Raw genomic sequence first — 20,032 nt, 5'->3', positions numbered from 1 at the left:
TTTGTCAGTTGCATTCCCCAGCCCTGAAGCACAGGAATACCAAGATGAGAGCTGCCTTGACAGTTGAGAAGCAAGTAGCAATAGCCCTGTGGAAGTTTGCAATACCTGATTGCTACCAGTGATCGGGAATCAATTTGGAGAGGGCAAATCTACTGTGGGGGCTGCTGTGATCCAAGTAGCTAATGCAATCACTGACCTTCTGCTAGCAAGGGTAGTGACTCTGGGAAATGTGCAGGTCATAGCAGATGGCTTTGCTGCAATGGAGTTCCCTAACTGTGGTGGGACGATAGATGGAATGCATATCTCTATCTTGGCACTAGACCACCTTGCCAACCAGTACATAAATCACAACGGGTACTTCTTAATGGTGCTGCAAGCACTGGTAGATCACAAGGGACGTTTCACCGACATCAATGTAGGATGGCAGGGAAAGGTGCACGATGCTCGCATCTTTAGGCACTCCGACCTGTTCAAGCAGCTGCAAGAAGAGACTTACTTCCCAGACCAGAAAATTACCACTGGGAATGTTGAAATGACAATAGTTATCCTTGGGGACCCAGCCTACCCCTTGCTCCCATGGCTCATGAAGCCTTACACAGGCAGCCCGGACAGTAGTAAGGAGCAGTTCAACTATAGGTTGAGCAAGTGCAGAATGGTGGTGGAATGTGCCTTTGGACATTTAAAAGCTCGCTGGCACTGTTTGCTGACTAGGTTAGACCTCAGCACAACCAATATTCCCATTGTTATTGCTGCTTGCTGTGTGCTCCATAATATCTGTCAGAGTAAGTGGGAGACATTTATGGCAGGGTGGGAGGTTGAGGCAAATCGCCTGGCAGCCAATTTTGAGTAGCCAGACACCAGGGCGATTAGAAGAGCACAGCTAGGCACGCTGCGCATCAGAGAGGCTTTGAAAACCAGGTTCATGACTGGCCAGGCTATAGTATGACAGTTGTGTGTGTTTGTCCTTGATGCAGACCTGCTCCCTTTGTTGATTTTAATTCCCTGTAAGCCAATCACCCTCCTGCTTCGATCACAGCTGGCAAAGAAAATAAAGTCACTATTGTTTTGAAACCATGCATTCTTTCTTTATTAATTAAAAAAAAAAGTGAGATAACTGACAAGGTAGTCCAGGTTGGGTAGGAAAGGACAAGGGCACAATGCTTATTGTAGCCACACTACAAATCAAAACTATTTGAATGACAGCCTTCTGTTGCTTGGGCCATCCTCTGGAGTGCAGTGGCTGCGTGCCCAGAGCCTCTCCATTCAGCTTTCTTGGGCATCTGGGTAAGGAGGATATGGAACTTGGAGAGGAGGGCAGGCGATTATACAGTGGATGCAGCAGCGGTCTGTGCTCTTTTTGGCTTTCCTGCAGCTCCATCAGATGCCTCATCATGTCCGTTTGCACCTCTATTAGCCTCAGCATCGCCTTCTGCCTTTTCTCATAGCACTCACTTAATGCTTTCCTGGCCTCTGCCACTGAATGCCTCCATGCATTAAACTGTGGCCTATCAGTGCAGGAGGACTGCATGAGCTTGGAAAACATGTCATCATGAGTGCTTTTTTCATTTTTTTTTGCTTTCTAATCTGCGATAACCTCAGGGACAGAGATGATAGGGGGAGCGTAGAAACATTTGCACCTGCGGGGGGATAAAAAGGGAGAGTAAAATTTAAGGTGATACATTTCTGAGAACTAAAGGGAGACTCTTTCACAGTGAATCAAGCAATTCACAGCAGACAGCACATGTGCTTTAGGTACAAGGTCACATTTTGCCTTTTATCTTGAGTGCCTGCTGGTATGGAGACACATCACATACAGCTGGGCAACAGAATTCGGTTTCCAGGCAGCCATGGTAAGCCATGGTGGGCTTGGCTTCTTCCACCTTCATAACATGTGGGAATGGTTTCAGACTGCAGCGCCCTCCTTTCCCATAGCAAACAATGCCGGTTGGGTTTGCCATTTAAAAGGAGGGGCTGTGGTTTTCAGGTGGATGGGCAGCACACACCTCCCCCTACCCCTCCGCATGGCTATTCTCTGGGAATTATCCCTTACCCCTCCTCCCACTGCATGGTTATTCTCAGGGATGATCCCTTTTAGCGAAGCGCAAACAGTCCAGCATGAGTGGAGTCCTTTTACTGTTCCCTTACAAAAATTCCCCTATTTCAACCAGGTGACCATGAATGATATCACTCTCCTGAGGCTAACACAGAAAGATATAGACTGAATCTTGCTTGAATGTGACCAAAACCCCGGATCATTTGCTGCCATGCTTTGTGCTGCAATGATTCCAGACTACTTGCTACTGGCTTGACATGATAAAGTGTCCTACCATGGAGGATGAAATAAGGCAGCCCTCCCCAGAAACCTTCTGCAAAAGCTTTCAGAGTACCTCCAGGAGAGCTTCATGGTGATGTCTCTGGAGGATTCCCGCTCCATCCCCAGACACGTTAACAGACTTTTCCAGGAGCTGTACTGGCCCCGAATGCATTCCAATTATTCAGGGCAAATCAAACATTAAACACAATTGCTTTTAAACCCTGTACTGTAGTTACAAATGTGCACTCACCAGAGATGCCTTCTCCGGCTTCAGGGTCCAGGATCCCACCTTGGGATTGTATTGGGTCCAGGGTGATGAAAAGGTCCTGGCTGCCGGGGAGAACAGATTCACCTCTATTTTACATGAATATTTTGTGTCTCGTTCTTCTGAAGTTTTTTGTCCCTCATCACCTCTGGGCCTTTGAACATCCCTGTTTCTCACGTAGCATGTGCATGCACTGCCCCAAACACACAGCTCCTCAAGCATCAGAGGGGTAGCTGTGTTAGTCTGTGTCCACAAAAACAACGAGGAGTCTGGAGGCACCTTAAAGACTAACGGATTTATTTGGGCTCCCCTCACTCCCACCAAAAGTCATTTTTAACAAATGCTTAGTTATATTAACAACTCTTTTCTCCTCATCCCTCCCATTTCCCTGCGCTCTACCCCTATTCCTTCTCCCCATGGCATTTAAAATCTGAATGGGGACAACACTAGACTCTTCCCAGTCAGTGCTGCAGCTATTGAAACTTGTGTGTGTAGAGGGGGTCAACAGGCTACATTGGAAGTGTTGCTCAGAGATGCAACCAGCAGCAGCTTTCTAGTTGCCTCTTCACTCTTCTCAAACCGAATGCCAGCCATGTGTGGAAGCAGAAGTCCTGTGTGATCCTTCTTGTGCACTTGTTGCAGGCAGTGGGTGGCTGGTAATTCTGTGGAGCACCAGTGAGGAGAGTGGGAATGAGGGCTGAGGTTGCTTAGAATGTTCAGGAAGTTGAAGAAATCCCAGCACTCATTGTTAGTTTGGATCAATGAGTAGAATAATTTGATCACTGGCTAACATGCCTGCAGCCTGCTTTCTGATTGGGAAGAGGGCTCGCTCTTCCTGTAGTAGCATATGAGAGTATAGATGTTCTAGGAGGAGAGTCTGAGTGGCTGTTCAAAAGGTGTTGGCATGTGGTGACTCATTAGTATATGGTTACAGAAATGGAACACGCAGCATGTCCTATAAAAGCATATGAGCACCTCAAGGAGTTCTTCTGCGCTCATTCACCTGCAGTTCTCTGGTCATTTGAAAGCTCTTAATACAACCAAGTTATACAAGTCTCAGATACACTCTTAACACACTTTTAACATAGCCTCAGTCTTGGGTGATGTGCTCTTGTGCATGATCAGGGAAGGAACTTTCCCAAACTCAGTCCATTGGTTCCAGTTAGGGCGTCTTGTGCCAGCCCTGCAGTGGGATGGAGGCACTGCCTGGTACTCCAGCCACCATTTCCTTCTTATCTGTGTTCTGTAGAGGAGCTACGCCAGGTAGCTGTCGTGACTGACTACCCCAGGCTCCATGGTTACTCAGTTCAGTGCCTCATTTGCTCTCCCTCTATGTTCCACTCAGGCTGTCCTTTTACTGTGTGGTGCTTTCTTCTCCTCTATCTCCTCTCTCAAAAATGTGTAATCTACTGAGGACTATGGCACCAGCCACAGTAACTTCTATTGATAGAATCATATCAGGCATTGTAGAGGTGAAGTTCCCAGAACTGGGTCTATCCTGCTAATCTACAAATCTCTGGGGTAGCCCCACAATCAGTGCCAGGCTGGGTCAAGATGGAGAGTTTCATACACGGATGGAGAGTTTCAGAAGATGGTGTGTTGGGGTGTTTTAGTACATCCTGGCCAAAGAGCATGCAATGCTGCTTTTTAATGAGCAACTAGAGGAGGGCCAGGTCTCTCAGAGATAATGGCATTTCTCACAAAGTCGAACCGCTGTATGTTCAGGATTTAATGCTGACAGTGCATATAGAATCCTGCTAGCCTCTCCAAGGTGCCTGTAAGAGAGTCCAGGTTTCTGACTAGTATAGCAGTACAGGCAGTATGCAGTTTCGGTAGATCCTGAATGTTGTCTCAGCACAGAAACGTTTTTGTGTCCATAAGTGAGACACAGACTTCATGCAGGAGGCAGCAAGACCTATTCATCAGAGGACATCTGGTTTGCTGCAACTGTTTGCACTCTGCAGTGAAAGCAGATGAACTTGTCAATCCTTCCCATGGTGCTTGACCCTCCCTGCACTGGGTGTGCTGGTGGGCCAGCCCTGAGTTCTGGATCTTGGTCTTCTGCCATGAGACATTGAAGCCCACAATGCAAGCAGAGTCTTAGAAACCTTGAAGGGCAGAACTGAAATTCCATAGCTTCTCCACGAGCAAGGCACCATGGTTTTGTTGGTGACCACTTCTTGAACAATCTTTATTCCAGTTTGTGGAGTGGCAAGTCCTAACATTCAGTCAATAGCTTGACAGAATAGTGCAGGGATGATAATGCATGGTCCAGGACTTCATCTGCTGAGGGGGAGAGAGATGTACCTGGTTTCGTGATAGGAATATTAGAAGGTTGCTTATGGCTGCCAGCCAGGTGCATAATACCTTTGTAGGCAAGACAAAGAATGTTGTGCTGTAGGCCTTCCTCTGTTTCATCGACCAGGGAGTTGATGTAGATCTCAGTCACATTGTACCATGGCGCAGAAAAAGCATTTCAACCATTTACTTTCATGGACATCTCCCTGCTATGTGCTTCTTCCTTTTTTTTCCTAATGTATCAGAGTCCTCTTCAGAAAGCCATGGTTTCTTCAGTGACCATCCGAAGTAGATGGTTTCAGTGGTGGTGCGTGATACAGCATTATGTATACCACTCTAGGTGATTTCCACAATGTCAAGGTTGCGTATGTGATGTTCAACAGCCTGAGTGTATTTCATAGCTTCAACAGGAAAGACGCTGGTACTGTTGGTAGACATCTGGCCTGCAAGGAGTTGGAAAATGCAGCAAGAACTGATCTGTGAGGTACTTTGACCATACACAAACCTAGCTTGCTAGCAAGTCCCCTCTTGGAAACCTAGCTCCTTCTGTAAAAGGCTCAGTAACTGGGAATACATTACCCTGCTCTGGTCTTTGATATGTAAATAAAATGAAGTGCTGGACTCTCTCTGCAGCCCAGCGATCACCTGGCAGGGCTTGAATCTCAAGCTCTTCAGGGGCTACAGTGCTGTGCTCAGATTCTCTTCCTTCCCTGCAGTAAGCTGTAAGTGCGGGACCCTAGGCTTCAGATCAGTCTCCTTCTCTCAATCGTGGTGAACTTTCTGCTTATTGTTGTCAGTAGGGCTCACCCCATGCCCAATTTTTGACCTTTGTTGAGTGAGCTTATGTTCATTGTTTAGCTTCTGTGTTTCTCTCAGGCAACTAAGGTGATATCTGCACCGCAGCTGGGAGGTGTGATTCCCAGCATGGGTAGACATACATGTCTCAAACTAGTTCAAGCAGAGCTGGAACCTGAAAATAGCAGTGCTGGTGCTGTGGCATGGGCGCTGGCTCAGGCTGGTTACTCGAGTATCTACCCAGGGGGCATCTCATGCTGCCATGGCCACATGATTATTTTTAGGTGCTAGCTCAAGCAGAGCTCGTTGCATGTATGTATATCTATGCTGGGAATCTCACCTCCCAGCTGCTGTGTAGACATACCCTAGGTGAGTTAATACCCTGCTCCTTGGTGCTGATTTCCCTTGGATTTGGTTTTGTGCCTTTCTCTGCAGCACTCTTTCTCTCAGCATTGGTTTGTTATACTTCCGCTGGCTTGCCTGCCATGGTGCTCCTCTTTTAGCCTGAGCTAGTGGGTCTCCATTACTGCAGCACCATGGAGATGATTCAGAACCTCTTCTCCTAATCTCTGTGCCTGTTGTCTACTGCCTGCCTCTGAGAGATAACAGGCTCTCATCCCTGCTCCTTCCTGCATGGACAATACCTCCTGTGAAACTGCATATTCCTGCCTTCCCGGATGCTAGGATCAATCCACTGCCTAAGCACCCTTCTCCTGCTGTGCACCGAGACCCAGCTTCCAACTTGTTGGGGGAGCATCTGACTGTGGAGGTGGCTACTGCATTGCAGGGATGGGGATAATTTCCCTGGCAGGAAACTCACATCTGAGCTCGTTTCCTATTTAGACTTTCTGAATTCCCTAGGCAAAGATTTTCAACAGTAAGTGCTGAAGTGGAGCTCCTAAACTCACGTTTAGACACCCACATAAGTGACCTAATCTATAAAAATGCCAAGTGTCCAGCAGCTCCCATTGACTTTAAGGGCCTCTATTATTTGAAAATGTTGGCTTCAGCTCTCAGTTGTTGATCTCCTTCAGGGAGCATATGAGGTGTATAATTTTGAGAGCACATTTGACCTCAGGAAATGTTGCGTTCGCTCCCCAGGATACTGCATCTCATCTCGCACTTTCCAGACATCTTTGTTATTTCTTAAATCTCCCCTATATTCTCAGCTTATGAATATGAGGTATTGAAAACAGTGGTTCCCTTCTTCTATATCAGCTGTTACTGGTGCAATTATTATGAAAGGAATATTTCTTTGAATTTCTTTCTGAGACTCCGAGGTGGCCATTAGAATTGCTGCTCTCACTGCATTTGTTACACAAGTTGTAGCTGTACTTAGCCTTCTTTTCCATTCAGGCCAAAGTTCTACAGAACAGAATCCGAGTTTTCCCAGGGAGGTATTGAACATTACACAGCTGTTTTGGGGATCCATCCTTTCTGCTAGCTCAGAGGAAATCCATATATAACATATATAGCACCGTATAAATTTCCAAAGAAGTGTTCAAACATTGATGAGTTTGGCCTCTTGTCACCACTACGAATACGGAAACAGTTTTGTCCCTATTTGGCAGAGGGAGAGGCAAAAGCACTAAGGGCTAGAGCCACAAAAGAGACCTAAGTGTTACAATACCTAATGCCTAATAATTAAAGAACATTGGGCCAGAGAAAACAAATTGACACTGTAGCCAAGTGGTTAGCGCACCCAGCTAGGTTGTGGGAGATTCAGGTTCAAGCCCTATTAGTTATACAAAACGGAACAGCTTTAGCAGGAGCGATCCCACCCCAGAACACCAGGGATTAAAAAAAATCGGTATCTGTTGATTATGAAAATAGCTTCTTCAGTTTCTGTCCCCCCAGTTGTCTTGTTATGCTAAGAGGATTAAACTCCCTAATTTTTCAGCACCCAGTTACAAACATTTCTTCCAAGGAAAATCAGTCAGGAGAGGACAATGAGATGTTATTGGCTCCCCTGGTGGCCTTAGCATCCTTGGGTCTCAGCTCTTATGAACATGGTCGTGACTCTGTCTTGGTCTCCCTGAAATTCCTGAACTCCTTTCTCAGGAACTGGTGTTTCACTTTCAACCTTGCCTCAAGTTCATACTGTGTAAATAGCAGTGAGCGCATTAGTGTATTTTCCATCGCATCACACCACACAATACAATTTCAGTTACACCGTATTATTGTATTTGCTTATGTGCTCACCACTCATGTCAGTTCAGGCACCCTGGTATTGCAAATCGCTATGTGTTGTACATATAACTCATAGTGATTCATTCACATAACAATGCTTTTCATATATTCATGGATTTTCACGTTCCACATACATGCAAAATTCTGACTCAAGTCACATGTTCATCTCTTAGTGGAGAGTATCTCTGCAGAGTTGGTCATTTACCTGGTTAGATTACATAAGAATGCCCATACTGGGTCACACCAACGGTCCATCTAGCCAAGTATCCTGTCTTCCGACAGTGGTCAATGCCAGGTGCCCCAGAAGGAATGAACAGAACAGGTAATCATCAAGTGATCCATCCCCAGTCACCCATTCACAGCTTCTGGTAAACAGAGGCTAGGGACACCATCCCAGCCCATCCTGGCTAATAGTCATTGATGGACCGATCCTCCATGAACTTAACTAGTTCCTTTTTGAACCCTGTTATAGTCTTGGCCTTCACAACATCCTCTGGCAAGGAGTTCCACAGGGTGTCTGTGTTGTGTGAAGAAATACATCCTTCTGTTTGTTTTAAACCTGCTGCCTATTAATTTCATTTGGTGACCCCTAAATCTTGTATTGTGAGGAGTAAATAAGAATTCCTAATTTACTTTCTCCGTACCAATAGAATTTAAAGCCAGAAGGGCTTTAATATGATTATCTAGTCTGACCTCCTGCATGTGCAGGTTGTAGAATTTCACCAAGCAATTCTTGCATCCAGTCCTTGACTTCTGGTTAATCTAGAGCATCTCTTTTAGAAAGACATCCTGTTTTGATTGAATGACTTCAAATGATGGAGAATCTACAACAGCCCTGGCTAATCTGTTCCAATGGTTAATTGCCTTCATCGTTTTATTTCTGCCCTGAATTTGTCACTTCAGCTTCCAACTACTGGATCTCATTATGCCTTTGCTCAGTTAAAGAGCCCTCTACTTTCAGAAATGTCAGTACTAGGGCTGTCAAGAGATTTAAAAAATTAATCATGTGATTAAAATAATTGTGATTTATTGCATGATTAATCTCGCAGTTAAACAATAATAGACTACCATTTATTTAAATGTTTTTGGCTGTTTTCTACATTTTCAAATATATTGATTTCAGTTACAACATAGAATACAAAGTGTACAGTGCTCACTTTATGTTTTGATTACAAATATTTGCACCGTGAAAAACAAAAGAAATAGTATTTTTCAATTCACCTAATTCACCTACCGTAGTGCAATCTCTTTATCATGAAAATTGAACTTACAAATGTAGAATTATGTACAACCCCCTCTCCCCGCATTCAAAAATAAAACAATGTAATACTGTAGAGCCTACAAGTCCATTCAGTCCTACTTCTTGTTCAGCCAATCACTCAGGTAAACAAGTTTGTTTACATTTGCAGGAGATAATGCTGCCTGCTTCTTGTTTATAATGTCACCTGAAAGTGAGAACAGGTGTTTGCATGACACTGTTGTAGCTGGCGTCGCAAGATATTTACATGCCAGATGCGCTAACAAGTCATATGGCCCTTGATGCTTCAATCACCATTCCGGGGGACATGCGTCCATGCTGATGACGGGTTCTGCTCGATAATGATCCAAAGAAATGAGGCCCGACACATGTTCATTTTGTCATCTGAGTCAGATGCCCCCAGCAGAAGGTTGATTTTCTTTTTTGGTGGTTTGGGTTCTGTAGTTTCCGCATCAGAGTGTTGCTCTTTTAAGACTTCTGAAAGCATGCTCCACACTTTGTCCCTCACAGATTTTGGAAGCCATTTCAGACACTTAAAACCTTGGGTTGAGTGCTGTAGCTATCTTTAGAAATTTCACATTGGTATCTTCTTTGCATTTTGTCAAATTTGCAGTGAAAGTGTTCTTAAAACGAACATGTGCTGGGTCATCATCTGAGACTGCTGTAACATGAAATATATGGCAGAATGTGGGTAAAACAGAGCAGGAGACATACAGTTCTCCCCCTAGGAGTTGTCACAAATTTAATTAAAGCATGTTCTCTGGAACGATGGCCGAAGCATGAAAAGGCATATGAATCTTTAGCACATCTGGCACGTAAATATCTCGTGACCTCCGCTACAAGAATTTTACATTGTTTTGGTTTTGAGTGCTGTTATGTAACAAAAAACCTTACATTTGTAAGTTGCACTTTCACGATAAAGAGATTGCACTACAGTACTTAGTATTTTTCAATTCACCTCATACATTTCCTTTATCATTTTTACAGTGCAAATATTTGTAATAAAAAATAATATAAAGTGAGCACTGTACACTTTGTGTTGTAACTGAAATCGATATATTTAAACAATAGAATACCAATTTAAATTTAACAGTGCGATTAATCACAATTAATTTTTTGAGTTAATTGCGTGAGTTATCTGTGATTAATCAACAGCCCAGGACAGTACTTATAGGATGTGAAGCCTTCTACTTCCTCGGCATCACGATCAACTACACTAAAAGTGGGCTGTGAAACCATTATAGCCCATTTTACTCCTCAGCAGGATTTCCCTCTTGTTCAATGGGATTGCTCTCTCTTTGAGCCTTTAGGCAAGTTCCCTCTCAAATGGATCACCCTAGAAGATGCTATGAGTGTAGTGACTTCAGCTATAAGAGTTGAGGAATAAAGTTTCCCCATCCTCCTCGGAGCTTCTCTCCCTCCTCCCTGACAAATAGTTGTTCCATCTTCTAGCCCAGGGATCAGCAACCTTTGGCACGCAGCCCATCAGGGAAATCTGCTGGCGGGCCGGGACGATTTGTTTACCTGCAGCGTCCTCAGGTTCGGCCGCTCGCAGCTCCCATTGGCCGCCGTTCTCTGTTCCAGGCCAATGGGGGCTGGGAGAAGTGGTGGCCAGCACATCCCTCTGCCCATGCCGCTTCCTGCAGCCTGGAATGGCGAACCGCAGCCAGTGGCAGCTCCCATTGGCTGAATCTGCGGATGCTGCGGGTAAACAAACCATCCCAGCGCGCCACTGGATTTCCCTGACGGGCGTGTGCCAAAGGTTGATCCTGGGTCTAGACTTTATTATAAGTGAACAAGGAATTCCATATCAGTGATCCTATTTTTCTCTCAATCTCTTGCCCTGTCCCAGCTATGTTTCAGAATAGAAAGCTGCATTCCGTGAGTAATAAATGCGTTCTAAAATTTTTTTGTTATTCTAATTGTTGGTTTTGAGGGATGCTATAAAGAAAATAGAGCTGTAAGCCTGTCCTCAACAGATGGATAAAGGAGGTTGTTGCCTAGGGCCTAGTCTACACTATGCGTTTAAACCGATTTTAGCAGCGTTAAACCGATTTAACGTTGTACCCGTCCACACTACGAGGCTCTTTATATCGATATAAAGGGCTCTTTAAATCGGTTTCTGTACTCCTCCCCAACGAGAGAAGTAGCGCTAAAATCGGTATTACCAATCGTATTAGGGTTAGTGTGGCCGCAGATCGATGGTATTGGCCTCCAGGCGGTATCCTACAGTGCACCACTGTGACCGCTCTGGACAGCAATCTAACTGGCTGAGTGGCAGGTAACAGGAAAAGTGCGGAACTTTTGATCATTTCCTGTTTGCCAGGTGGCGTCTGATCAGGCAGCGGGTGGGATGCAGTCGCAAATCAAAAAGAGCTCAGCATGCTTACAGGTACTGATCTGATCGCTGTATGGGAGACACTCTGTTCTACAAGGCTCTGTTACAGAAGACAAAATCCAAAGTTTGAAAAAAATCCCAGTACACAGTGCTGCATGACAAGCGAATGAAAGCCAAAGATCAAATGATGGTCATGAGGAGGGAGGGTACTGAGACTCCAGCTATCCACAGTCTACAGAGTCTAAAAGTATTACATTCTTGCTAGCTCCAAAACCTGTAGGTTCAAAACATGTCCGGGTGGTTCAGCTCATCAATTTACTCCCCTTTCCCCCACGTGAAGAAAAGGGAAAAAAATCATTTCTTGACTTCTTTTTATGTCACCCTATTCTACTGAATGCTGGTGTAGAGCAATGCTGTGGCAGTAAAGAGAGTATCCTTCTCCTGCTCTATGGCAGATCGTATATGTTGGTAACTGCTGAATACCCTGCTGGCCTCAGTGAGGCTGGCCGGGAGGGCACATGGTAAAAATAGGAATTATTCCTGATCATTCCAGTAGATGGGACAGAACGGCTGGTAACCTCTTCATCATAGCAAGGGGCTGACTCCATCAGCCCCTCCCTTTCTGTGTAAAAAAAAGATTTGTACAGCTGACTGTCATAGAACGGGATGCTGGCTCCTTCCCCCACACCGCTTAATGTCCTGCTGGACTATCATAGCAGCTGAGACTACCTCCCCCTCATTTTATCTCACTACAAGTCACTTTTCTTATTCCTGCATTTTATAACTTCATGACACAATGGGGAACATCCACGGTAGCCCAGGAAGGTTGGGACAGGAAGCAACAGTGGGGTTGTTGCAGGGCACCCCAGTGAATGGCACAGAGCTCATCATTTCTGTGGATCTGACACAGAGCAGCTGTTTCTCTGGTTTTCTGATACACTGTTCTCTAGTAACTTGCCATATTTAGCAAGACTGTCTATTTTTAAAACCATAAAGGAGGGATTGACTCGGGGAGTCATTCCCATTTTAGCCTTTGCCCCGGCCGACCTCAGCAGGCACCTATGATAGCAGCAAAGTAGACGACAGATAGCTGCATCTCATTACCAATTTACAATGGCAGAGTGTAGAACAACTGCTAACCGTCTCTTGCTATCATGAAAAGAAATGACTGCTGCTGTTTTAGCGCTGCTATATCGCCCTGTCAGCAGCATCAGTACACATACGGTGACGTTAAAAAAAAGCTAATGGGCTACATGTTGTGCTATGGCGTCTGCCAGGGCAATCCAGGGAAAAAGGGCGCGAAATGATTGTCTGCCGTTGCTTTCCTGGAGCAAGGAATGACTGACATTTACCCAGAACCACCCGCGACAATGATTTTTGCCCCATCAGGCAGTGGGATCTCAACCCAGAATTCCAAGGGGCGGGGGGAGACTGCGGGAACTATGGGATAGCTACGGAATAGCTACCCACAGTGCAACGCTCCAAAAATCAACGCTAGCCTTGGACCATGGACGCACACCACTGAATTAATGTGCTTAGTGTGGCCGCGTGCACTTGACTTTATACAATCTGTTTGTTTTACAAAACCAGTTTATGTAAAATCGGAATAATCCCGTAGTGTAGACGTACCCTGGTTTACAAACAAGGCAGCCTTCCTCATCCCCTGAGGCAGTTGTATTTCTTGGGCAGCAAGGGCAAAGCCATTTGCTTCTGAAATAAGGCAGCCATGCACTCATTCATAAAGCTTGACCTGCTGACTGCTCAACCTGCCTTTGGACAGAATTTTGCTAATAGTACTATCAGGTAACATGTTCATGCTGTAACCAACTCGCCTTGAGTTGATTCTTACTAAATAGGAGAAAAGAAAAGTATAACGAGGGAAAATTACTTACTAGTAACTGTTTGTCATCTCCTTTTCCCTAATCCACCCTCTGAGGATTATTTTTCTAAGCTTTTCTAACTTTTTGCTATGGTAAAGTCTAACAAACAGAAAGGGAGGCTCAGACTGGAGCTTAGAGGGGAAGTCTCACTCTCAACTTTATTGCTACCGGATAGTTGGCACTATTGTTCCATCTGTCTCTCTTGTGGGACAGAAAAAGAGGAGTCTGACAGTAAATTAAATTACTGGTAAATATTTAACTAAGTAGTGTTAATTTTTTTGTCTAACAGTAAAAATCAAAATCAGTTTATTTAAAAAACTAGGGGTTACCATTTAATATTAATAAACCACCTTTGACCAATCAAGCCCACAGGACCCAGTTCTGTTTTCAGATATGCTCTAGTTCAACCCCGCTATTGGGTGAAAGCTATGGCTTGTGTTGCACAGGTCAGCCTGCATAATCATAATGGTCTTTTCTGGCCTGAATCTACATACTTAGCCTGGCAACATGCATGACAGTTGCATAAGAAAAATCCAGTAGAAATGCACACATACATGTGAAAATGTGTTATCAGTAAAAGCAGTATTTCCCAAAAGGTGGAGCAGAGAGGAGCCACCTACAGCCCTTTCGATCTTTAGCAGTTTTGGTTGAGAAGAACACATTCACTTCATGCCTGCCTGAGTTTATAGAGAGCCTGATGCAATCACTGGGAGGCAGAAATGGCCACTAATTATTTCACTGCTGAAAGGAGACTAAGTAGATCTTCATAAAACAGGTGTGGGAGGCTGGGATTGTGAAGATAAAGGAATGAACACGTCTGTCTACCATCACACAGGATTGGAGGGTTGGTTGTGACTCATTTTATTTTTCCTGATTTTTGAGAGGTGAGCGGCTGAACTTCCAACAGTTTGGGAAGACACTGGTTTAGTGAGAGACCAGGGCTGATTGTTCAGGGTTTATATAGTCAGGAACCTTTTTTGGTATTTCCCGGTTCTAGCTTGCAGATCTACTCTGGGTCCCAATATCTAGCTGCACAAATAACTGTTTGCTAATAGACTTAACTAATTAATTGATCTAACTTCTTTACAATTAAAATTATCCTCTGATTTTTTTTTTATTTTTATTTTTTTTTTAACTCAGAGGCGCACTGGAAGCTTATGTTCAGTCGGTAAGAACAAGAGGAGGAAAGGAGTTTGCACCAGTCTATCCCATAATGGTTCAACTGCTGAAGAAAGCAATGTCTACGCTTCAGTAGCAGCATCCGACCCCAATGCTACTCAAATTCTATATTGTTAATTGGGCACTGACCGATGAATGCTTATAGGGTTAATATAAATAATTCTTTTCAAATATGCCATCCTTTTCAAAAGTGCTATTAGAAGAAGCCCTGTCTAATAAAGGTTCTAACATCTTCTTTTTGTACTCTGTATTCCTCAACTTTGTCTAAACAGTAGGAAATGTTTTATTGTAATAGAATAATATAATTTCACACAAAATTATTCTCAAACAATATTTGCCTAATATTTTCTAATATCCTTTCTGAATTTAGAAGGTAAAAAAAAAAACTTAAGACTTTCTCAAATGTTCTATATGCTTCAGTAAATGAATTCTAATAAATAATACCTGCACATTTAGCTATTTTCCTGTAAATATGGCACAAAAAAGAGCTTGATTAAATATTACTGTTATGCAGAAAGGTAGCTTTTTTTATCATGTTAGAATGAAAGAGTCTGAACTTCAGTAGAGTTAAATCAGTTTGTCTAACATTCCATGTAAAAAGCACTATTTATCACACACAAAAATTTTAATTTACAAAATAAAGTAGCATTTATTCTTTGCAGCATCGTTAGCGCATTGAAGTAATTTTGATTTTCTATCTTTTTGCTACAAGTGTAATAAAGAGCATCTACTCTCTTTTCATCTCCAATTCAGTATTTACAATTCAATCAGCGGCTTCCTAATTAAAAAGCAACAAACATACTTACAAGATGTGTGCAGTAAAACATCTTTGGTTCTTTATGAAACCACACAAGCCTTTACACAGATCTGCAACACTTAAAATGTGTATTTCTGCAGGCCTGACTTAATGACTAGTCTTTAGTTTATTAAAAAAAAACCACCACCAAGAAGTTTTACAAATTTATTTGAAATAATATACAAGAATATAGTGTGCAAAAATCTTAGGGGCAACATCCTGTAGACATGTGTCATGAACAATTAATTTACAGTTGTGATTCTTAAAAAAGAAACATACTGCTTGTTTAGTAACATGAAAAGCCATGATTATAAAAGTTTACAGCAAAAGCAGCTGTAATTTTAATGTATCTGGCCTAATTTTAGACAGTTGGAGGAAAAAAGTAAAGTGCAAGTGTTGCACCTACGTAAGTGCAAAGTTTGCCCCCACCATAAAGATATCTTATGGCAAAATAAAATATAATCATAGAATATGTGGCAGAGGAGACAAAACACAAAAGTACAATGGTGACAATTATAATTTGCAATATTTTCTTGAGATAAATACAATGCTATTAATACATTTCATCCTGGCCCAGGCCATTATTTCCATTGGAAATAATAGCTCACAGTATTGTCAGCTGGTGCAAAAACATCACACCGTGGATATAAATTTTATATGTGGCACCCCACTAGGCAACTCTCTTGCTACGGTACACTACGCTGTCCACTTCCCACACAATCTGGTAGCTTGTTGGCATGGGGCAGACTGGGAGTTCACAGATTGGTACTAATGCTTTTTGCCATTTCAGGAAATCCCAGCTCCCAGAATCATCATTAATTACATGGCTTGTGCAATACATATTAATCAGCATAGAAATCAATGTATAAACAGCTGTTACATCTTTTAAAATTCCCCATTTTGTACATTTTTAAAAAATAAAACATTTATACACATCTCCTCTTCTTTTTCCTAATTTACTTAGCACCACAGGATATCCATTTTCAAGCCTATATTACCTGATAGACATATATGAAGTTTGGAAGAACAATAAGGCAATTTGGTTTAAAATGTTGATAGTTTTAGCTTACTGAATGCTCTATTGTAAAAAGCAAATCCTCACTCATGTGAAATCATTTTCTGACTTAGTATTTTGTGGTCTAAGACCTTGATCTTCATAAATCTCTCCATCAAGTGTCAGCCGTTTTGTAAATATAGTTCAGAACAGTAAAATTCTGATTTAATGTTGTTGTGAGCCCTGTAAAAACAGTAACAAAAGAGAAACTATGTTAGCAATTACAAAACAAAGAGAAATACAGATGCAGGGGTAATATGAGATGTGAAAAGGATTTATTTACAGAATGAACAGAAGTATTTGCATTTGCTGATCAAGGTGCATGCAAAAAATAACATGCTGATGTGGGTAGTTGCAAAATGGAGCTAACTCTCACTCTGTCCCTAGACTAACAAGTGAAGCCAAATAGTTATTTGGAGAGTTTCTTGAATCAGCTTGTTTGCTCTCCGACCCTCAAGCAAGGTGTAACAATTGCACAAATCACTAGCTACAGCTGCTTTGTCACAGGGGTAGTTCATCCTAGGTATTGTATGATGTCCATCATCATTGCATCTACACATGCAAAAAGGATTAGCAGGAAAAATCTCAATACATGGGGTGTGTTCAAGTTCTCCCCCTTGCTGAGGCCAACCCAAAACTGACTGAAATGTTGCTCTCAGTTCCATGCACAATCCATTTGTTTCAATTCAAATGCACAGGTGAAGCTGAGTTTAATTTGGTCCTCATGACTAGCATATGTACACTAAACTCTCTTAACCAGCCCAGGGCTAGAATGGCACAAGCAATCTCCCACTGTGATTCCCAAGACCACATTACTAGGAAAAATAGTTACTAAATAGAAGTCTTTAGTTAAACGATAATGGATTACTGCAAGCTTTAATAGAATTACATGAAGTTTTGTTGCCTTATTACACAATTTCTAATTTTAATTCTGCCATTGTAGCTGCTAGAATGATAAATTGCACAGAAAGATACAAGCAGCCAGCCAGGTGATACCATCAGGGATTTGATGGTGCTTTGTGCAGCCCAGAGACTGAAGGCTCTATGTACAGGAGTAAGTGGAGAAGCAACATGCTCTTGCAGCATTTCTGTCTAAGCTGTAAAGCAACACCTGCATATGCTCCTTAGAAAGCTGTCTCATTCACACTCTTAAAGTCAAAGTCCTTACAGACTCCATACTCGGAAAAAAACTTCTCACTTTTCAGACCAGTGGAATTCACTGTTGTTTTTTTTAAGGAGTAACATGAGAGTGAGTAGCTTCGACCCAGTACATAATCACATTGGCATCGGTTTTGAAACAGGCCAATTGCCCTGTCATCAGTCAGAACAGACTGTGACAGCAACTCTGCAACAGCAGGTTAAAGGCTATAGAGTAACAAAAGGAAAGTGTGGGCTACTGCAACAAAGGAGAGCAGGAGGTCTGCTATACTATATTACTATATACTGCAGAAAAAGAAAAACATGGCACTGTATGAACTTATTTGTAAACGATGTAATGCAGTCGAGCACTGTTTGACAAAACATACTGAATTTGTTCGTTTCCGTTTCCAACAGTCAGGATTTAAACGTTTTTGTTCTTCAGCCAAAGCCTTGGCTTCCAGCGTGTACATCCGTCTTTCTTCATTTTTCATTTTCTTCCACCTGTCACCAAGTATCACACTTATGGCTCTGCAAAATAAATGTTTACAGAATGGTCAAGGCAGGAATTTCTTATAAATCCCACAATATTTCTTGTCTCTTGTAAAAGGCTCTCATCAGAAAGAAAATGTTAGACATGAAAGCAAACACGAACAATTTCCTCTTTGCAGTGTGTGAGCATATTTCTGACTGTCCTATGCCTCTTTGAATAGTCACAGGGAAGACCTCCAGCTATTGTTAAACAGAGTAAGGCTACAAGGGCATATTTTGACATTTAGAAATAAGTTTGAACATCACATACTGTAATCTAATAAAGTGGGAAAGTTAAGAGTCTGGTTGGTCACCATGCAGGCTATCACCCGTTATGCACAACCACACAATATTTACAAAATTGTTCTCTTTCACCTCATTTTATGGGATGATGATATGGCAGGGCTTGCTGACAAGATGCTGCCGCATAATTAAGGTAGTGATTTTGCTATGACTGCAACTGAACAAAAGATTTTGTTTAATGAAAACGCACTAGAATGGGCTTCCCTGTGGTTGATGGGTTGACCTACTGGGTAGATGCATTCAGAGTTCCGCACTATTAGCCTGTGTGGGGAGGAGAAGCTCAGACTGTTGGGCTCTTGAACAAATTCTAGGCTGGACAGCTGTAAGGGACCATTTGCTATGACTCACCCCTTGATTATTTCCTAAAGCTTAACATGAAAAAAAACTTCTCTACCTTACACCTAATAGGCCCTATGCCCATTCGGCAACATCTCCCCTCATTGTGCCATACTGCTTCACTGTTTCCAAAATGATGGTGATTAGCTGTTCATACAAAATACAATCCACAGCCCCACCATTTTAATAAATTCTCTTTAAATTACAGAGAAAGTTTTATTAGTGATTTATGAAAACATGGGATAGGGGATATTCCCCCTCAAATTACCAATGATACACACGTTGTCAGTAAAGAGGCTCACAGTAAACTGTGCAGTTTACCGGCTCCCTAATCAAATCAGGTAAAGCACAGCAACATCAAACACTTCAGAGGTAGTTCGTTCTGCTCCACACCAACTAGGAGACAAACTAATGCTGAAAGGTTCTACCACAGCCAGAATCCTATGGGTTACGCAGCACCCAGGGACCAAAATGGAAGCGCAATTTAATCTCTACTTATCACTAAGCCTATCTTGTGAGATGCTTTGAAGACGCCTGAGACCAAAGGCTCATACGTTAAATTGTCTTTGGTAAATCCAAACAGGTAGGTCAATTTGTGTCTTTCAGTGATAGGGGTCATGTTTCTGAGTTAAGTTATCATGGCTAGTTCTACCGGTACATGCACTAGTTTAGCTGGAAGGTTTCATAAATATCTGTTTCAAGATATGGTCCAATGGCCCCAAAAGCTGCCCCTCTCAGACAGGCACTATTTAGTACCAGTACATCATCAAGTGCTGTGGAGTGAGAACACGGTGACTCAGCTAAATGAAGAATTTCTTAAAGGGTGTCACCTCAAGCCACTGGGCTTCCAACTATAGATACTGAAGATCTAAATGTGCCCCAGTGTATGGGCAGCATGCTACAGAAGCTCACTTTAATTAGGGCAAATGGAGATAACTGAACCAGTTATTATATACACCTCAGCCAGACAGAGTTCAAGGAACTAAACCACAGTTTAAAAAAAAATGTTATTTCTTGTTTCAAATACTGCCCTCTCCTGCTGCTGAGGCTGGAAAACTGATTTACAAATAGTAACCTTGTCATTAAATACAGGTCTAGCTATTAGCCGATGGGAAAGGGGGTCAGACCTTCCATTTACCGTGCAAAGGCATGAAAATGTGCATGGGTGAGCAGTCTTACACTACCCATGCTGTTTCTGGTCATTTTATTGAACTGGATGAAATTGCTGCTTACACATTTAACAATCCAGGCATGACAACTGAATATTAATATTCAATAACATTATATGATTATTACTTGCTTATAGCTTTGGTCTAGGTATACTTGGTCCAGCCTTAGCATGGGGGGCGGGGGGGAGA

The 20,032-nt window shown here is 42.7% G+C and overlaps 2 protein-coding genes across 2 annotated transcripts in view; one reads left to right on the top strand and one right to left on the bottom strand.

Moving 5' to 3' along the window:
- COG5 (component of oligomeric golgi complex 5) overlaps positions 1-15,318 on the top strand; it is a 380,013-nt gene extending 364,695 nt beyond the window's left edge. Inside the window, 1 exon segment of the mRNA XM_075064882.1 lies at positions 14,479-15,318. Within this exon segment, the coding sequence (XP_074920983.1) occupies positions 14,479-14,593 (115 nt within the window). The 3' untranslated portion in view covers positions 14,594-15,318.
- A 146-nt stretch (positions 15,319-15,464) lies between these two features.
- Positions 15,465-20,032, bottom strand: part of HBP1 (HMG-box transcription factor 1) — a 33,458-nt gene continuing 28,890 nt past the window's right edge. Inside the window, exons 10-11 of the mRNA XM_032769825.2 lie at positions 17,894-18,035; positions 15,465-16,550 (exon numbers count right to left, since the gene is read on the bottom strand). Coding sequence (XP_032625716.1) covers positions 16,533-16,550; positions 17,894-18,035 — 160 coding nt within the window. The 3' untranslated portion in view covers positions 15,465-16,532. The remainder of the gene's footprint in view (positions 16,551-17,893; positions 18,036-20,032) is intronic.

This window comes from Chelonoidis abingdonii, chromosome 1, assembly GCF_003597395.2.
Source record: "Chelonoidis abingdonii isolate Lonesome George chromosome 1, CheloAbing_2.0, whole genome shotgun sequence".
Lineage (NCBI taxonomy): Eukaryota > Metazoa > Chordata > Testudines > Testudinidae > Chelonoidis > Chelonoidis abingdonii.
The sequence above is the reverse complement of the archived record's forward strand: the minus strand, read 5'-3'. Positions and strand labels throughout refer to the sequence as shown.